The following is a 14,919-nucleotide window of genomic DNA, read 5'->3' as shown; positions in this document are numbered from 1 at the left end:
TTGTTGATATTCTTATTGGTTACGCATAGTTGGTCCTACTCTCCAAGTGGTACGGTCACACAAGTCTGGTGTATTCATTCAGATTTTCTTGGACATTCCTTCTCTTCTTTACAGTTTTCCATCTTCCCCCTTTTTTTAACGTATCTTCTTGTCTTGGTTCGTATAACTAGCGTCTATACCTCCCAAATGCCTTCACCGGATTTGATTTCTTTCTTATTTTTTTTACCATGAAATGCTACCCTTGGCTCTCTTTTTGTCACGATGATAGGCTGGCGCGTTGTCGATTAGGAAACTAGATGTGCAGACGAATCAGTCTGACGATGAATTGGATAGATTTCTTGACTTTCTCAAATGCATTGGGTGTCAGTGGCTGCTGAATGGTGATGGATCACTTTGACCCGCGACGAGGGGTGAGATTCGACGACTCAACAGAAAAGTTGGAAAAGTTTGCTCGAAAGTGTAACCAAGCTGCGGCTGAGCACATGAAATATCTCGAAGAAGGCATCAATATAGGAACAGTGTAACACTCTGGCCGCGACTGGTCGCCGGTGAACCTACACAAGGCTAGCGGGCCTTACATCTTGGCTGATCTCATTTATCGACAGCACATCCACGTCCACCATCCAAACCCACGCGACTTTCCACTCCGCCACTCTTGCATTTCAACGGCCCGCCTTTTCTAAAACTCTACGCACCCCCTAAGACATTTTCTGTTGTAAGGTTTTGGTTTGACCTCCTCGACATGTTCAACTCGTCATAAGTCTAAGATTTTAGTCTCATCGACTGACTGCTCAATCATGGATGATCTGCTTCCGTCCTACCAGAGCGTGGTCAGCCAGAACCCTTGGGAGCTAGTCGCGCCCTATCTTCTTTCCGACGACTTATGCTCTGCGGCATTGGTCTGCCAGAAATGGCACGAGATATTCACCCCTCAGCTCTGGGGTAATCCTGCATCTCACTTTGGAGTGCAGAACGACACTGTGTATGGTACGGCCACCAGCACGATAGAACCCCACCATTTAGTGTAACATAAGATACTGACAACCCCCCCAGTGGCTTTGACGCGCTTCAAGCGGACGTTAACCTGGGCTCGCTTGAGCGTTCGAGAGTTGACGCATACGCTGCATCTACCGCCAGCCCATGCTCAGATCTACGGAGGGCCTCACGCAGAATGGCTCCGCGACTGTCTGGAACGACTTCCACGACTGCAGTCCCTCATCGTGGACGGCCTGCCTTTCTTCGACCATGCGGCCCTCCTCACGCTGCGCCATTCCAGCCAGTGGTGGGCGTCAACCCATCTGAATGCATTCCCGAGCTTCGCGCTGCGACTCCTCGACGCATCGGGATGCATCAACGCGACGTCGTTTGGACTGGCCACGGCGTTTCTTCACTTCCCGGAACTGATCTCCCTCGACCTGTCGCGGACTCTCGCAGCGAGGGACGAAAATGTGTTCAGCCAACTGTGCCGTCTGCGGAACCTCCGAGTACTGAGGATGAGGAAGCTGGGACTCCGCGACCCGGACCTCGACCGCATCGCCAAAGTCATCGGCACGAAGGTGCGCAGCCTGGACGTGAGCGACAACGTCCACCTGACCGACAAATCCGCGCGGAAGCTGCTGGACTTCTGCGTCCGAGAGGTGAGCATGAACGACCCGCTCCGTCGCCAGCTTCCCGATAGCGCGGCGTGGGAAGCCGGCGGGAAGGAGACGGAGATCTTCGGCACGGAGAACCTCGACGTCCACCTCAGGAACAAACTCACGGGGGGGTTCGTCGGCAGCCTTGCTATTGAGCAGGCGCCTGATGTGGGTGTTACGCATCTGTATATCTCGGGGAATAGCTTCACGGTCGAGGGCGTGTCCGGCTTGCTGAGGGCGCGGAGGCTCCAGGTGTTGGACATTGGCACTTTGCCAGTCGTCATGAAGCGTCCGTACAGTGATGAGGGCGAGGAGGATATCGTGCTTCCTGGTGTCGAGAAGCTCACGCCTGTGCTTGCCGACGGTGTAGCGAAGAAGTTGGCATATTTGAGGGTTCACTACTCCATCATCACGAAAGATGGCCCGAGTGATCCGTTGCCTTCGCCGCGGGTTGAGTTAGATGCTGGGCATGTGCATGCCGAAATGCCAGCGCGAGATTTGCACGAACTTGCGGTGCAGACGCCGCCTGAGATGGAGCTCGAGGCAGAGCAGAGTCAGATCCACGAACTCCCTGCAGAACCTGTAGGGCCGGTCGAACTCCCGGCACATTCACTCGTCGGTGCAATAGCTGGCATGAGTGGACTGGGTAAGAACTCGTCGACGACAGACACGCCGCCCCCGGCCATCGAAGTCATTCCGGAGCCTACCATCGTGAAGAGCGGACCAGCGCATGCACCCGAACCCGTCTTCCTCGGACAAGAAGACACACCCCTGAGTCCTGCTCGCGACGCAAGAGGGAGGCTCTCCCCAGTGTCACCGATGACCCCCTTCCCCAACATCACCGACGAGATTCCCAACGGACAAGCACCCTCACCAACACATCTCCAAACCCCACCCACACGATCCCGCCACAACTCAACCCACTACGTCGAAGACCGCCGCACCCGCCTCGACATGCGATACGCACAATCCCCGCGCCTCCACCCAGGCATGCTCCCCAGAGCCCACACCCTCGTCTTCACAGACGTCCCAACCACGACCCCCGACCGCCAGCTCATCGACCGCCTCATCCACTTCATCACCTCCGCCGCCGAAGAATCCGCCATTGCGCTGCTCCGCGCCCACCACACGTACATGCTCCCACCCGGCCGCACGCGCACGACCGCGGAGAAACAACACGCAAGCACCATCTTCGCACTCCGCCGCATCGTCCTCGAAATGGCGCCCCCTGCCCCTGCCCCCTCCTCGTCCAACAACAAGAAAACGTCAAGTGGATGGCACGCCCCGCCCACGAAATCCTCAACCGAAGACCCCGACTCGGAAGCCTTCTGGCACGCCGCCGCCCACGACTTCTCCTTCTTCACAGACGACGAGTGCGGTCTTCCCCCGACTCCATCTCACCACCTCCCCCTCGCAGCCATGGACGGCCTTATGCTCGCCCCGTCTTCCCCCTCCCCCTCTTCATCCCTCCCCCCTCCCAATCCCGACGCAGGGGGTGGCAAAGTGAAGATGTACGACACCATATCCGAACTCGCCGCGTTCCGTAAGGACAGGAAAGCAGCGTACGACGCAGCCCGTGCTGCTGCACCGGTTGGAGCGGATGTGTTCGTAGAGGGGCACTGGGACGGGAGGGTTACGATTGTTAGGAGGAAAGGTGGTGGGGAAGGGGAGGAGGGGGAGGAGGATTATTATGGGAATAGATTTGAGGGGGGGTGGCTTTACCGCTAATCAAAGACCCAACATCTCTCAACCCTCTCTGTGGGTGTTCTTTTTGCGTTTGATTCGAGTTGATTTTTGGTTTGAATTTCCTTTTTTGTGTTTGGGTTTGGGTTTGGTGGAAGGATGGGTGAATGGTTGATATAGATGGATACCCCCCTTTTTCGTATTTTTATTTTCTTTCTTGCTTCTGAGTGGTTAACTACACGGTTTGAGGGTGGCTTTTTGGTTGGAGGTATGGGATGATGGTGGGTGTGGTGGATTTGGTTGGGTAAGGTGGATATGATGATGACGATTTATGATAGATAGATCGAATTAGGTAGATAAATAAATTTATATCGAAACATTGGGTATATAAAACACACACCAGCACCACACACAACGTCCATATTGAACCAATAGTCCGATGGAAATGGTATCCTTCTACACACCACGACCACCACGACCACCACCCCTCCTCGTTTCCTTGTAACACCTTTATTTGATGCTTACAGTGTACCTATAATCCAAGTTTCTATTATTCTAGATTCTTGCATAATGCTGTTTTCTAGTATCAAGAAGATGATGGCACAAAATCTGCTGTGAACACCGCAGCTATTTTTGGTGATATTAATCTTGCTTGGAATAATTATCTACCTACCTACCAAAGTGCTTGGAAGATAATAGTTAGAGATACTCTTGATATTTGGGTTTGTTGATAATACCCGTAGATGATAACAATGCGGACAAAACTGTCGGTAACCGTCGGTATTTTGTAATAGACTGAACATACTGAACCTCATTTAGTGAAGCATTTAATGAAGCCCCTACAAGATGGTTCAATATGCAACTAACTGAAATAGGTTTAGGTAAATAATGCCGTGCACTCATGGCAAGCGCCCACTTCCCCGCGACCCACCAAAAAACCGAACTGGAGCAATTGCGACCTTCGACGTTGGCAACATGCAATAAATCCATTCAACACTCACATCACACTCTTTTTCCTTGCTGGCAAGCTGTTGTGCTGGGAGCTCGTCCTATTATTCGCCCTATTCTCACTTTTCTACCATAACTCGCCCAACGCCTTGCTTCTGGATGGTTTCACTAACCTTCCTTTGTCGTCCTGCAGCCCTGGTACCGGTGGTTGTCCCAGTACCGAGCGACCACTAATTCGACGCGACGCGACGACTGCACTCCCACGCGACGCCTCTCATGGAAGATGTCCTCGAACCCTGGCTCGTAAACGACATTCCCGTTGAGCTACACCAGGGCCGAGATTGGTTACAAACCCGCATTGAACGGAAGCTGCAAGGCCTTCCCCCAGAGCCACAAGGCGTGTGGTCGGGGCTGTACGCAGATAGTGGAAGCTTCCTCGACGTCACACCTTTAGAATTGGAACCCGGCAAGCATCCTCGTCTGCAAATCTCACAGGTAAATTATCAATCAGAACACGTCTTGAAATGCAATGTCTAACTCGTCCGTGATTAGGTATCTCCACTTCGGCTCTCTGATGGTAAATACTTCGTCGAAGCTAATGTCACACCTACGTGCTTGCAAGACCTCGCCGCTCGCTACCCATTGCTGTCGTCCAGTAGTGTGCTAGAGAGTCAGCACATTCTCTCCATCCGAAAATTCTCTATCAGGTGGAGCTCCTGGGGCCCGTCTGATCAAGCACTTCGTCTCATCGTTCACGCGGCGGATCTTGAACCGCTTAGTCTCCATGTCATTGGCGCTTACGAGCTCCAGCCCCTGGTATCGAACCCGATCATTGTGAAAGTCTTGGAGAAATTAAAAGAGACCAGGGAAACAGAAGAGAGGATTTTCCGTACGGAGGAGCCTGATCCAGATGCCGAAATGGGCCGTGAAAAGTCGAACAACGAACGCAACATTGATGTGAGCTCAATCGGCACTCAGGGCTCTACCACTCAGAATGATACGACATACTTTGGTACGCAATCTGTGCCGTTCAACAATAACACGTCCCTTGGAACTATAGGAAAGCCCAAAGGGACCGAGGCGACGGCCGAGAAGGTGCAGCCGTCTCAGCATGCGCAGGTACCAAGATCAGATAGCGACCGGAAGACTGCTTTGCTTGCGCTACTCGAACGAAACAAGAAGCCACCTGTTGGAGGCCAGCAGTCTGCTAATCCAAAAGATGAATCTCGAGCCTCAATCCCAGATAACAAGGTTGAACAACCACACGGGGGTCAGGCGAGTTTAGCCAAGGACACTGAATCATTGCCAAACTCAAACCATCAGGATCCTGCAAGCAAACAAAAGCCAGACTGTGACTCTACATCAGGCGACGATCAAATTGTTGATGGAAACCTAGATCAACCAACCGTTCCGAGTGACGCCCATTTCAAGCCAGCATGGATGGTGGGTTGGACTTTCAATGCTACAACTACGGAAGTCTCGAGAGAACAGGCCAAGTTGTTGGCTATGCCTCAGACGTGGCACAAGCCGGAACCAGGCTCCAGATATCCTGTGGGCAACATACCGATCGAGATATATAATGAAATTGCTGAACAGATTGCCGCCTCTGACCAAGGAAAAGAAACTACTGAGGAAGACCCAACTTCCGACGAAGCAGACCATGACGATGATCAAGGTGCACAGCCTGATATTGACGAGGACATGGAAGGCTCGGAAGCAATGGTCATCGATGATGATAGTGACGACGATGACGAATCAATTGACGATATGCCCTCGAGCGCTATTCCTTGGTCGTCATCCCCACCTCCCCCCGAGGCACCACCAATGCCTCAGATGCTTCAGATACGCAGACCGGCGCTTCCACCGGACTCTAGTTTTGAGGCATCCATACAGACGCGAGAGGCTGAGCGCATAAATCAAAAAAGCATACCACCACGTACTCCCTCGGTCCCAACCCCTATAGATGTGCTACCCCCTGCATCATCGCCACCAGGTGTACCTCCAATCGAATCGGATAATGATGAAGACATGGTGCTCGAAGTACCGCAAGGTTTGGGTGAAGACACTATACAAGCCTCCGGCCGCTTACAACCTGTCATAAAGACGCAGGACCAAGGTGTGCCTAAGGAATCAATCCCACAAGCCACAATCCAAGTCAAGGAAACCCCTTACTCAAAGGCGAAAACTGGCACTACTACTAATGAGCCCAGCCACACATCGTCTGCACCAGACCACGACTCGAGTGGAGAAACCAAGAACACGTCTTCTACCTCGGTCGTTCCTGGGACTTATCAAGAACCGTCTTCGTCTCACGAGAATGTTTCACTCATCCCTGCTCCAGGCACGGAACAGGCTGTCGACGATGAGAATGCGGATGATTACATGGATATTGACGAGGATCTGGCCATGAATGAAGTGCCCATTCACAATAACGAGGCCGATACCATCTCCCATATTGAAGTGGCCAGGAGCTCTCCTGTTATTCATTCCGACGAAAGAGTATCACCGGATCAGCCTGATACATCCAAAGCCAATGCCCAAGACATCTTGTCCAAGAGAAAGCTTTCCGAATCCCCAACAAAATCTGATTTTCACAAAGCAAAGAAGAGACAGAAAGAGATTAAGGTCCGTCTACTTGATTTCAAGTCGCGGCCACCTCCCACTCAAGAGTTGGCCGAGTCTTTTGACGAGGATAGGAAGGCTGCGACGGACAGGATCAGGGATGACCGCATCAGACATATCAGCGCGGTCACTCTGCCAGATGCAAATGGATCGGAGCAACCTGAAGACTCGGAGAGCGTCATGCAGATTGATATGGAATCTGAACTGAATCGAACGATCACGACGTCAGTGCGAAATGTGGAAAACAAGCAACAAGCCGCCGATCCTGATTACAGCCCAAGTGCATCCCCTCGCCCCTATGGCCACCCGATCCGGTCTACTCCTAGGACCCTTCACGCGACAGGTGACAGCTTTGTATACAATTCTCCAGGAGGAAACATCGAAGAGGGCTCTCCTATATTCTTTGACCCACCAGGTGATAGCAGAGCACCTTCAGTACCAGCGGCACAGAAACCATCAACCCCCGAACCAAGACGACAAGTTCAGCTGCCCACTCATCCTGCCAAGCCTACTGAAGGTGTATCTAGCCTGCTGACCACTATGCCATCCACACAACAGCAATCTTCGAATGCTGTCTATGAAGCATTCAAGAAAGCATATCCAGAATACAAGGCAGATCTGAAGCACTTCACCAAGCTATGCACAGAGATGTATGAGCTAGAACAACGTGATCAGATGGTACCTAAGTATCAGTGGGATGACTACCTGATCAGACACCGAACAGATTACAAGAAATTTATGCAGCAATGGATTGCGGACGACAATGATATCGAAGACATTGAGCCATACCATCGGTTCTACAAGAACACTATAGAGGACGTGATCTACAAGAAGGGGGTTGTGAAAGACGTCGATACGCTCGAACGCGTCGTGACCCCGCACAAGATCGACTGGGATGAGCGCATTGCAATATCGGAATACCGTACAGCTGGACTCCCCCTGCCAGCAAATATAACGAAAGAACTGGAGAAAGAAGATGGTGTGCAATCTGGGAACGACGCCGTATATTCTCCGATGGCTAGACAGGACAGCCTGCCGAGGTCAGAACAGTTACGGGTTCCAATGACATCGGAGCGATCCCCCAGGACTAGACGCAGTCTTCCTTGGACACCCAGCCAACCGGGTACGCCCTCCATGTATAGTTCACCATCTGCCGGACAAAAGCTCCAACACGGTCGGGCTTCGGAATTGAGATCGAATCTGAGGCTACAACAGCCAAACGTATATAGCTCCCCCGCCGCGAGGCAAGAAGGACATCGTTCATCTAGTCGAGGTCAACCAGCAAATGTGTCGTTACAAGACGCAACTGCATCTGAACTGCTGCCGGAGGCCTCATCGACCGGAAACGCATTCCGGGACTTCTCCTTCGGCTTTCAGAGACTGACTTCTTTCACCGGCTTGATGAAGGAAAGTACAGATGACGATATCCAATAAATATGCCCTTCGAACGTGACTAACGTTCCTCTAGGCAACGAAAGATGATCACCCCCACAATGTGGCATCAAGACCTTCCATCGAGCAGAAAAGAAACTTCAATGTGCTGGATTGGTCACACGATCGCTGCTAGGGCAAGTAGCATTCCTTACGAACATGTCCTTCCGGAATCTTTACGCTTCGTACAATATGTGCGTCTTAGGATTTTCTCGAGTTCGATTCAAGACGATTTTGTTGCATTTGCGGGGTGTTGCTGGGCGGTGTTTCACATGTATTATCTATTCCCATGCTTCCCTCAGGAAGCTGTTTTACCTCTATCATGATACCCAATTGAGTCCCCGTTCGGGACGAAAAAGCAATAGAACGGGTTTCAATGTAGCTAGCTGCCTGTACTTTCTTTCAATACCCACACCCCCTCTCTCTGTCATTCGAAACATACGGCTAAATATAAGGGTCGACACCTTGTATCGTACTTTACCACTAAAGGGACAGGCTGAAATGTATACATATGTTACGATTCTCTCTTACGTTATAGATGACGATGTCTTTTGGAATTCTAATGACGTGAGTGTTTAAGGAAATATGATGGATGATTGATCGATCGATTGTACAGGAAAATATGCGTGATGAGATAAAAGGAAAAGGAAAAGGTTCTACGATTTACATATCAAACATCCCGCCATTTGCTATGCTGACTCTGACAGACTCCGTCCGCCCCGCCCGGTCCAACAATTACATGCATACATAACGTACTATACAGAAACCAATGAAGGTGAAGACTCTATCCCTGAACCCTTTGCAGCAACTCCGACCCCCGTCTCGCAACCCAGCAAATGCTCTTCAAAACGCCCATCTTGACCCTCTCGGCACCACCCGCCCTGACGAAAAACGCCCCCGACACCGCCGCCGAAGCCAGCGCCAACCCAACGACGCCATTCAATATCCTGGCCTGGCGCTGCGCGCGGTCCTGCACCTCCGAGTACCTCATATTACTGAACGTAACCCTCGAGTACTGCGTCGCCCAGCCGAACCCAGGCACCCACAGGTCGAGCGTCTCCTCGATCCACTTGCGGACGAGGTACAGCGGGCGCTTGACGTCCGTCGCCATCTCCGCGTAGTTCCGCAGCGCGAGGTCGTTGATTGTGTGGGCGTCTGACACGCGCTGGCGGGAGTACTCGTCGAGGGCTTTTGCGCGCTGGTTGGGCGGGTGGCGGTCGAGGATCTCGAAGAGCACGCGGACGTCTTCGAGGCCCGCGTTCATGCCTTGCCCGTAGAAGGGGACCATGGCGTGTGCGGCGTCGCCGACGATGACGCCGGTTGAGGAGTAGTGGTAGGGCGAGCATTTTATGGAGATGAGGGGGAGGTGCGGGTTGGACTTGTATTGGTCTTCAAGTTCGAGGGGGGAGATGAGGTCGGGCACTACGCCGGGGAACTTGGTGGTGAAGAAGTCGAGGATGTCGGTGGTGGTGTCGAGGGCTTGGAAGTTGGCGCGGGTGGAGAAGAGGGTCGCGGTGAAGGATTTGTCGAGGTTGGGGAGCGCGATGAACATGGATTCGTCTTGCGGCCAGATGTGGAGGTAGTTGGGCGGGATGCGGAAGTCTCCTGTGGTTTCGGACGGCGGGATGTGGAATTGGCACCAGAGTTTGTCGATGTACTGTTGTTGGTACGACATCGGGACGAACTTCATCATGTGGTAGCGGACGGCGGAGTGGGCGCCATCCGCGCCGATGATGAAGGAGAAGCCGACCTGGATTTCGATGGCGCGAGCGGCGTTCGTGGTTTGGCGTTCGAACCATGCTGTGCGTGATCTGAAGTCGATGCCGGTGAGCTTGTGGGAGAAGTGGATGGTGACGTTGGGCATAGATTCCAGATGGTCCAAAAGGGCAGTGTTCAGTCCCGTTCGGTCCATGGCTAGGAGTTTCTAGGAAGGTGAATTGGTGAGCACGTGACGTGAGTATGAGCCATTGGCTGGGCGAGCTTACTTTGCCGCGAGCATCGTACAATTGGGCCTCACGGATGTATTTGCCATTCTTCTGAACATGGATCATGCGGCCTTGCATGGGAAAGGTTTCCGAGAGGACCGACTCCACAATCTCGGGCAGGGCGGTTTCTCGCAGAGAGTTGATGCCTCGTTCTGAGAGCGCCAGGTTGATGGACTTGGCAAAGTTCAGAGGAGTGGTTTGGGGATCGCGTAGATCTATTTCCTTGAGGTAAGCATCCATGCATAAGATTTGAGTTCGTTTGCCGACATCAGAACTGGTGGGGTTGGTATACCAGGTCGTAATTCGTAGATTTCTACAATGTGGCCCCGCGCTGCTGCATACAGAGCAGCTAGAGATCCTACAGGCCCAGCGCCTACGACAATAAATCTTTCCGGCATGTTTGCGATTGATTATTGGGATTCAATGTTGCTTGGGAAACTTTTACGGTAACGCAATGTGTCAATGTCTAAGAAAAAAAATCGAAAGTATTGTTAGTGTACAACAGCGGAAAGGGTCGCTCCTCCGCGTTCCTCGAGGACTAGCAAGGCTGGGACATAGGAATTGAATGAAGCGAAAACGGAGCAAACGAGGATTAACTCTGCTCAAAAGAAAAAAGGCAGATGACTTCCAAAGAGATGACAGATGAATAGAAATCGGTAGAACGGGAGAATGTATGACCGCAATCGCGGATGGGTGGAGAGAAGGGACTCTCACGTGACATCCCACTTTCCTTCGCGATGTCGCAAACCCATCTGTCGATTTCATGACTAATCATTATTAGTTAGCAGACACAGAGTCCAGCCAATCATGTCAGCTGTGGCGCGCGGGTCTCGTTCGTCTCGACTCCGTTGTTCTCGGTCGGCGTTCCGCACTACAGAAAACTTTCCGGGCGTTGGCTAGCGGAGTACGGCATATCGTTGTCACCTTACGCAGTAGGATAAAACCACAATCTTTCCTGGAGAAGCGTTTATACTACGTTTTCAAATATTCTACACACTCCTACCCTTAAAATACCCCGAAAATGGCCACCGACGCGCCAGCAGCAGCGCGCAAATGTTTGGGTTGCGACAACGAGGCGAGCTCGCTACAGTGCCCAAATTGCCAGAAGATTGGCAAAGAGAGTTTCTTCTGTTCACAAGACTGTTTCAAGCGTAACTGGGTAAATACTGCAGAAAACTACCTCGGACACCAAGATCCAGCAATACTAACACGCTTGCGCAGGCCGAACACAAGAAGCTCCACAAGTCGCAAAGTAGTATTCTCCAAAACTTCTTCACACCAAAGGTCGTTTCTCACCCGGATCCAGCTACCGGTCACTTCAACCCCTTCCCACAATTCTCCTTCACTGGAAGCCTCAGACCCGTATACCCACTGTCGCCTCGACGAGAGGTCCCCGCGAGCATACAACATCCAGACTACGCAGAGAAGGGCATCCCATACTCGGAGCAGAAGATCATTGGCAGGCACAATGTGAAGGTCCTCACACCTAAAGAGCAGGATGGAATGCGCACGGTGTGCAGATTGGCGCGCGAGGTTCTCGACATTGCCGCCAGGGCTGCGAAGCCTGGTGTTACGACCGACTACATCGACGAGATCGTTCACAAGGCCTGCTTAGAGCGAGACGTAAGAACAAACAATATGATAATGGTATGTGAACTGAAATAGCTCACTGTGAACAGTCCTACCCGTCGCCTCTTAACTACTGCCACTTCCCCAAGTCTGTTTGCACGTCACCAAACGAGGTCATCTGCCACGGCATTCCCGATCAGAGAGTCCTGAAAGATGGCGATATTCTGAACATCGATGTCACCCTTTATCACGGCGGCTTCCACGGCGATTTGAACGAGACATACTACATTGGCGACAAGGCATTGGCGGATCCTGATTCCGTGCGCGTTGTAGAGACAGCACGTGAGTGTCTCGATAAGGCCATCGATATCGTCAAGCCGGGCATGCTCTTCCGTGATGCTGGTAACATCATTGAGGCGCATGCGAAGACCAAGAAGTGCAGTGTGATCAAGACCTACTGCGGCCACGGCATCAACCAACTTTTCCATTGCGCTCCTAATGTTCCACATTATGCCAAGAACAAGGCTATCGGGCAAGCAAAACCTGGACAATGCTTCACTATTGAGCCCATGATCAGTCTAGGTACCTGGAGAGACAAGACCTGGCCTGACGACTGGACCAGTGTTACACAGGACGGCACTCGGACTGCGCAGTTTGGTAAGTTTCTTTACGATGGTGGTTATACCCGCATTCGGCTAACATATAACAGAACATACTCTTCTTGTTACCGAAGATGGTGTCGAGATTCTTACTGCAAGGCTTCCAGATTCCCCCGGAGGCGCTGTGCCAATGCCAGTTGCCAATGGCGAGGCTGCTTGAATGGCGATTACAGAGCGTCCGCGAACATTCTTCTGAGGTTTGACATAAGCATCATGATATCCCCCAACTCCGTGCATGGCAATATGTAGTTGAATTAAGCTCGCATTAGCCTGTTCAATTACCGGGCTTTCTGTTTGGACTATTGTGTAACGGATATAGACATCTTGAAACTGAATAGACGAACCGAAACGAAACGAAATGATGAAAGCTTGTCGTTCAACGTACATATGATGGTCTTGTGTGAAATCCAAGCCTACTGTGCAGATAAATAGCTACATAAAATCGCCATGGTTATCAGGTGAAGAGGGCTAACACAATATCCAACTCCATTGCCACAATACTCGTACGAGTAACTACCTAGCCAACATGCATGGTCATCCATCAGCGAGGCCAGGCCAGGCCAGACGAGGCTGTATCCCGAAGTAGATTAATCCGTTCGCGGAAGCGAGAATGTGCATGGGCCATCATCCACCCGGTCAACAACTGCCCAGTCGAACCTTGGTGCATTTGCACTTCAACTCGTACCAAACGTCATTCAAATACATCCTCCAGCCTCTCCTCCTTTCCTCTATCCAGAGCTCAACACACCTAGCTACGCCGCCCGATTTCGCTGTGCTTCTGCCGTATATTAAGATTCTCTACGTCATTGTACAAGTATGCTCCACCTGCTACACCCCGCCGCCTGCTAGCTCGCTTTCCCGCCTAGCCCGACAAACCTGCACCACACGATCGTTCTTGACATCTGATCCCACACACTGATAACTGACTGCTTGCGCCAGAGCTCTCTACAACCTCCAAACCATCTCCCTCGAATTCTCGAATCAAATTCATCTCAACTACGCCGCACATAAAACGCCATAATGTCTGGAGAAGCATGGTTGTACCTGTTGGCGGTGCTGATAAACGCCGTCAATCTCTTCCTTCAGGTCTTCTTCACTATCATGTACAGCGATTTGGAATGGTGAGTGCAACGTCCTGGGATCGAGACTCGAGAAGTCGGCCATATCGGCGCATTCGGGCCTCACCCGCCTCCTCCGCACACAAATCGCAAATGTATTCTGACCTGAAGCAGCGACTACATCAACCCTATTGATCTCTGCAACCGCCTCAACACCTACATCGTCCCCGAAGCTGCCGTGCACGGATTCTTGACCTTTTTGTTCCTTATCAACGGATATTGGATCGCGCTCATTCTCAACCTGCCGCTCCTCGCTTGGAACGCAAAGAAGTATGTGGAGACATAGAAATCGCAATATTAACTGCGGGCATAGCTGATTTCCGATAGAATTTTCGAGAACCAACATCTTTTGGATGCTACTGAGATCTTCAGGAAGTTGAATGTACACAAGAAGGCATGTGGACCCTCATTTTCAATCAGATACCCCTAGTGCGAATATTCGGCGATGCTGGTTTTGTGGGAAAGAGAGCTGCGGCAAATTCTGGAGAAGAGTGGTTCCCTGTCGAGCTCTCTGCAGCTTTCCCACAAAGCTGTCAACTCCATATAAGCGGATAGCGCTGAATAACAACCATGAGCCTAGATCAAGACTAACACCTTGCAGGAATCATTCATCAAGTTGGGTTTCCATCTGATCATGTTCTTCTTCTACCTCTACAGCATGATCGTTGCCCTTATCCGCGACGAGTCTCACTAGATGTGTTCGCACGTGCAACCATCTCCGCGGCAAATAACCAGATGTTCAACTGACTATACCGTTCCTTGGAACGTATGAAATCGATCAAACAAACGAGGAAGATCAAGACATTTCGTGAAGAAATGTCGAACCGGGGGCGTTAGGCGGTAGCATGAAGGGCGGAAGAGGGAGAAGCTATACCATTTAGAAGACGATAAGAGCTGGGCATATCTACGTGAGGGAGGAATGCCGGATTATGTGTCACGTCAGCGGGCGAAATAAGCGTTACGTTTTAACGTGTAGACGGGCTATGATAGCAAGCTTCTAGTTGTAAATGCGTAATTGTGTATTAATTTTTGAAACCTGAGGTTCTTCTGGGACTCCAAAAGCCACTAATCTAAAATAACACAATCAACTACGGCTTGTAGAAGCATGTGCAAGTGCAATAATAAAGCATGTCTCGAAAAGCATCGATTACTCACGTGCTAGTAGCTGCCTGCTTTTCAAGTTACCTATGGGTCTTGGCACTGGACCTCCAATTCTATCATAGTTTGCGATTTTAAAACTGCCCTCCAAATTTCCAACAACAGCGTTTCG

The 14,919-nt window shown here is 51.3% G+C and overlaps 5 protein-coding genes across 5 annotated transcripts; 4 read left to right on the top strand and 1 right to left on the bottom strand.

The window, feature by feature from the left end:
• Positions 1 to 631: 631 nt before the first annotated feature.
• BU24DRAFT_439007 (uncharacterized protein) lies at positions 632 to 3,362 on the top strand (the record flags this gene model as incomplete). The annotated part of the gene is made up of 2 exons (XM_033530276.1): positions 632 to 987; positions 1,054 to 3,362. Exons 1-2 carry the CDS (start codon positions 798 to 800, stop codon positions 3,360 to 3,362), a joined length of 2,499 nt encoding a protein of 832 aa, XP_033390597.1. The 5' UTR covers positions 632 to 797.
• A 1,179-nt stretch (positions 3,363 to 4,541) lies between these two features.
• Positions 4,542 to 8,701, top strand: BU24DRAFT_488505 (uncharacterized protein; the record flags this gene model as incomplete). The annotated part of the gene is made up of 3 exons (XM_033533556.1): positions 4,542 to 4,760; positions 4,818 to 8,294; positions 8,356 to 8,701. 3 exons carry the CDS (start codon positions 4,542 to 4,544, stop codon positions 8,452 to 8,454), a joined length of 3,795 nt encoding a protein of 1,264 aa, XP_033390596.1. The 3' UTR covers positions 8,455 to 8,701.
• A 159-nt stretch (positions 8,702 to 8,860) lies between these two features.
• Positions 8,861 to 10,960, bottom strand: BU24DRAFT_417894 (kynurenine 3-monooxygenase-like protein). The gene is made up of 3 exons (XM_033526840.1): positions 10,596 to 10,960; positions 10,304 to 10,518; positions 8,861 to 10,242 (listed from the first exon to the last, which is right to left on the bottom strand). The coding sequence occupies exons 1-3, from the start codon at positions 10,699 to 10,701 to the stop codon at positions 9,103 to 9,105; spliced, it is 1,461 nt and encodes a 486-aa protein (XP_033390595.1). The 5' UTR covers positions 10,702 to 10,960; the 3' UTR covers positions 8,861 to 9,102.
• Positions 10,961 to 11,179: 219 nt separating this feature from the next.
• Positions 11,180 to 12,918, top strand: BU24DRAFT_363405 (methionine aminopeptidase 1). The gene is made up of 4 exons (XM_033524210.1): positions 11,180 to 11,462; positions 11,525 to 11,926; positions 11,983 to 12,529; positions 12,582 to 12,918. Exons 1-4 carry the CDS (start codon positions 11,325 to 11,327, stop codon positions 12,689 to 12,691), a joined length of 1,197 nt encoding a protein of 398 aa, XP_033390594.1. The 5' UTR covers positions 11,180 to 11,324; the 3' UTR covers positions 12,692 to 12,918.
• Positions 12,919 to 13,237: 319 nt separating this feature from the next.
• On the top strand, positions 13,238 to 14,764 carry BU24DRAFT_417892 (ER-derived vesicles protein-like protein ERV14). The gene is made up of 4 exons (XM_033526839.1): positions 13,238 to 13,652; positions 13,764 to 13,919; positions 13,977 to 14,043; positions 14,251 to 14,764. The coding sequence occupies exons 1-4, from the start codon at positions 13,552 to 13,554 to the stop codon at positions 14,341 to 14,343; spliced, it is 417 nt and encodes a 138-aa protein (XP_033390593.1). The 5' UTR covers positions 13,238 to 13,551; the 3' UTR covers positions 14,344 to 14,764.
• The last annotated feature ends 155 nt before the right edge of the window (positions 14,765 to 14,919 follow it).

Source organism: Aaosphaeria arxii (genome assembly GCF_010015735.1).
Source record: "Aaosphaeria arxii CBS 175.79 unplaced genomic scaffold BU24scaffold_1, whole genome shotgun sequence".
NCBI lineage: Eukaryota > Fungi > Ascomycota > Dothideomycetes > Pleosporales > Aaosphaeria > Aaosphaeria arxii.
Note: the sequence above shows the minus strand (reverse complement) of the source record. Positions and strands in the feature narration are given on the sequence as shown.

Bases quoted from the DNA above. Each gene is read 5' to 3' on its own strand.
- BU24DRAFT_417892 (XM_033526839.1), top strand. From the start codon at position 13,552: ATGTCTGGAGAAGCATGGTTGTACCTGTTGGCGGTGCTGATAAACGCC. The intron at 13,653-13,763 runs GTGAGTGCAACG...GACCTGAAGCAG, and splicing joins ATGTACAGCGATTTGGAATG to CGACTACATCAACCCTATTG. The intron at 14,044-14,250 runs GCATGTGGACCC...AACACCTTGCAG, and splicing joins AGTTGAATGTACACAAGAAG to GAATCATTCATCAAGTTGGG.
- BU24DRAFT_417894 (XM_033526840.1), bottom strand. From the start codon at position 10,701: ATGCCGGAAAGATTTATTGTCGTAGGCGCTGGGCCTGTAGGATCTCTA. The intron at 10,519-10,595 runs GTATACCAACCC...TCAAGGAAATAG, and splicing joins AATCTACGAATTACGACCTG to ATCTACGCGATCCCCAAACC. The intron at 10,243-10,303 runs GTAAGCTCGCCC...TCACCTTCCTAG, and splicing joins TGTACGATGCTCGCGGCAAA to AAACTCCTAGCCATGGACCG.
- BU24DRAFT_363405 (XM_033524210.1), top strand. From the start codon at position 11,325: ATGGCCACCGACGCGCCAGCAGCAGCGCGCAAATGTTTGGGTTGCGAC. The intron at 11,463-11,524 runs GTAAATACTGCA...ACGCTTGCGCAG, and splicing joins ACTGTTTCAAGCGTAACTGG to GCCGAACACAAGAAGCTCCA. The intron at 11,927-11,982 runs GTAAGAACAAAC...CACTGTGAACAG, and splicing joins AGGCCTGCTTAGAGCGAGAC to TCCTACCCGTCGCCTCTTAA.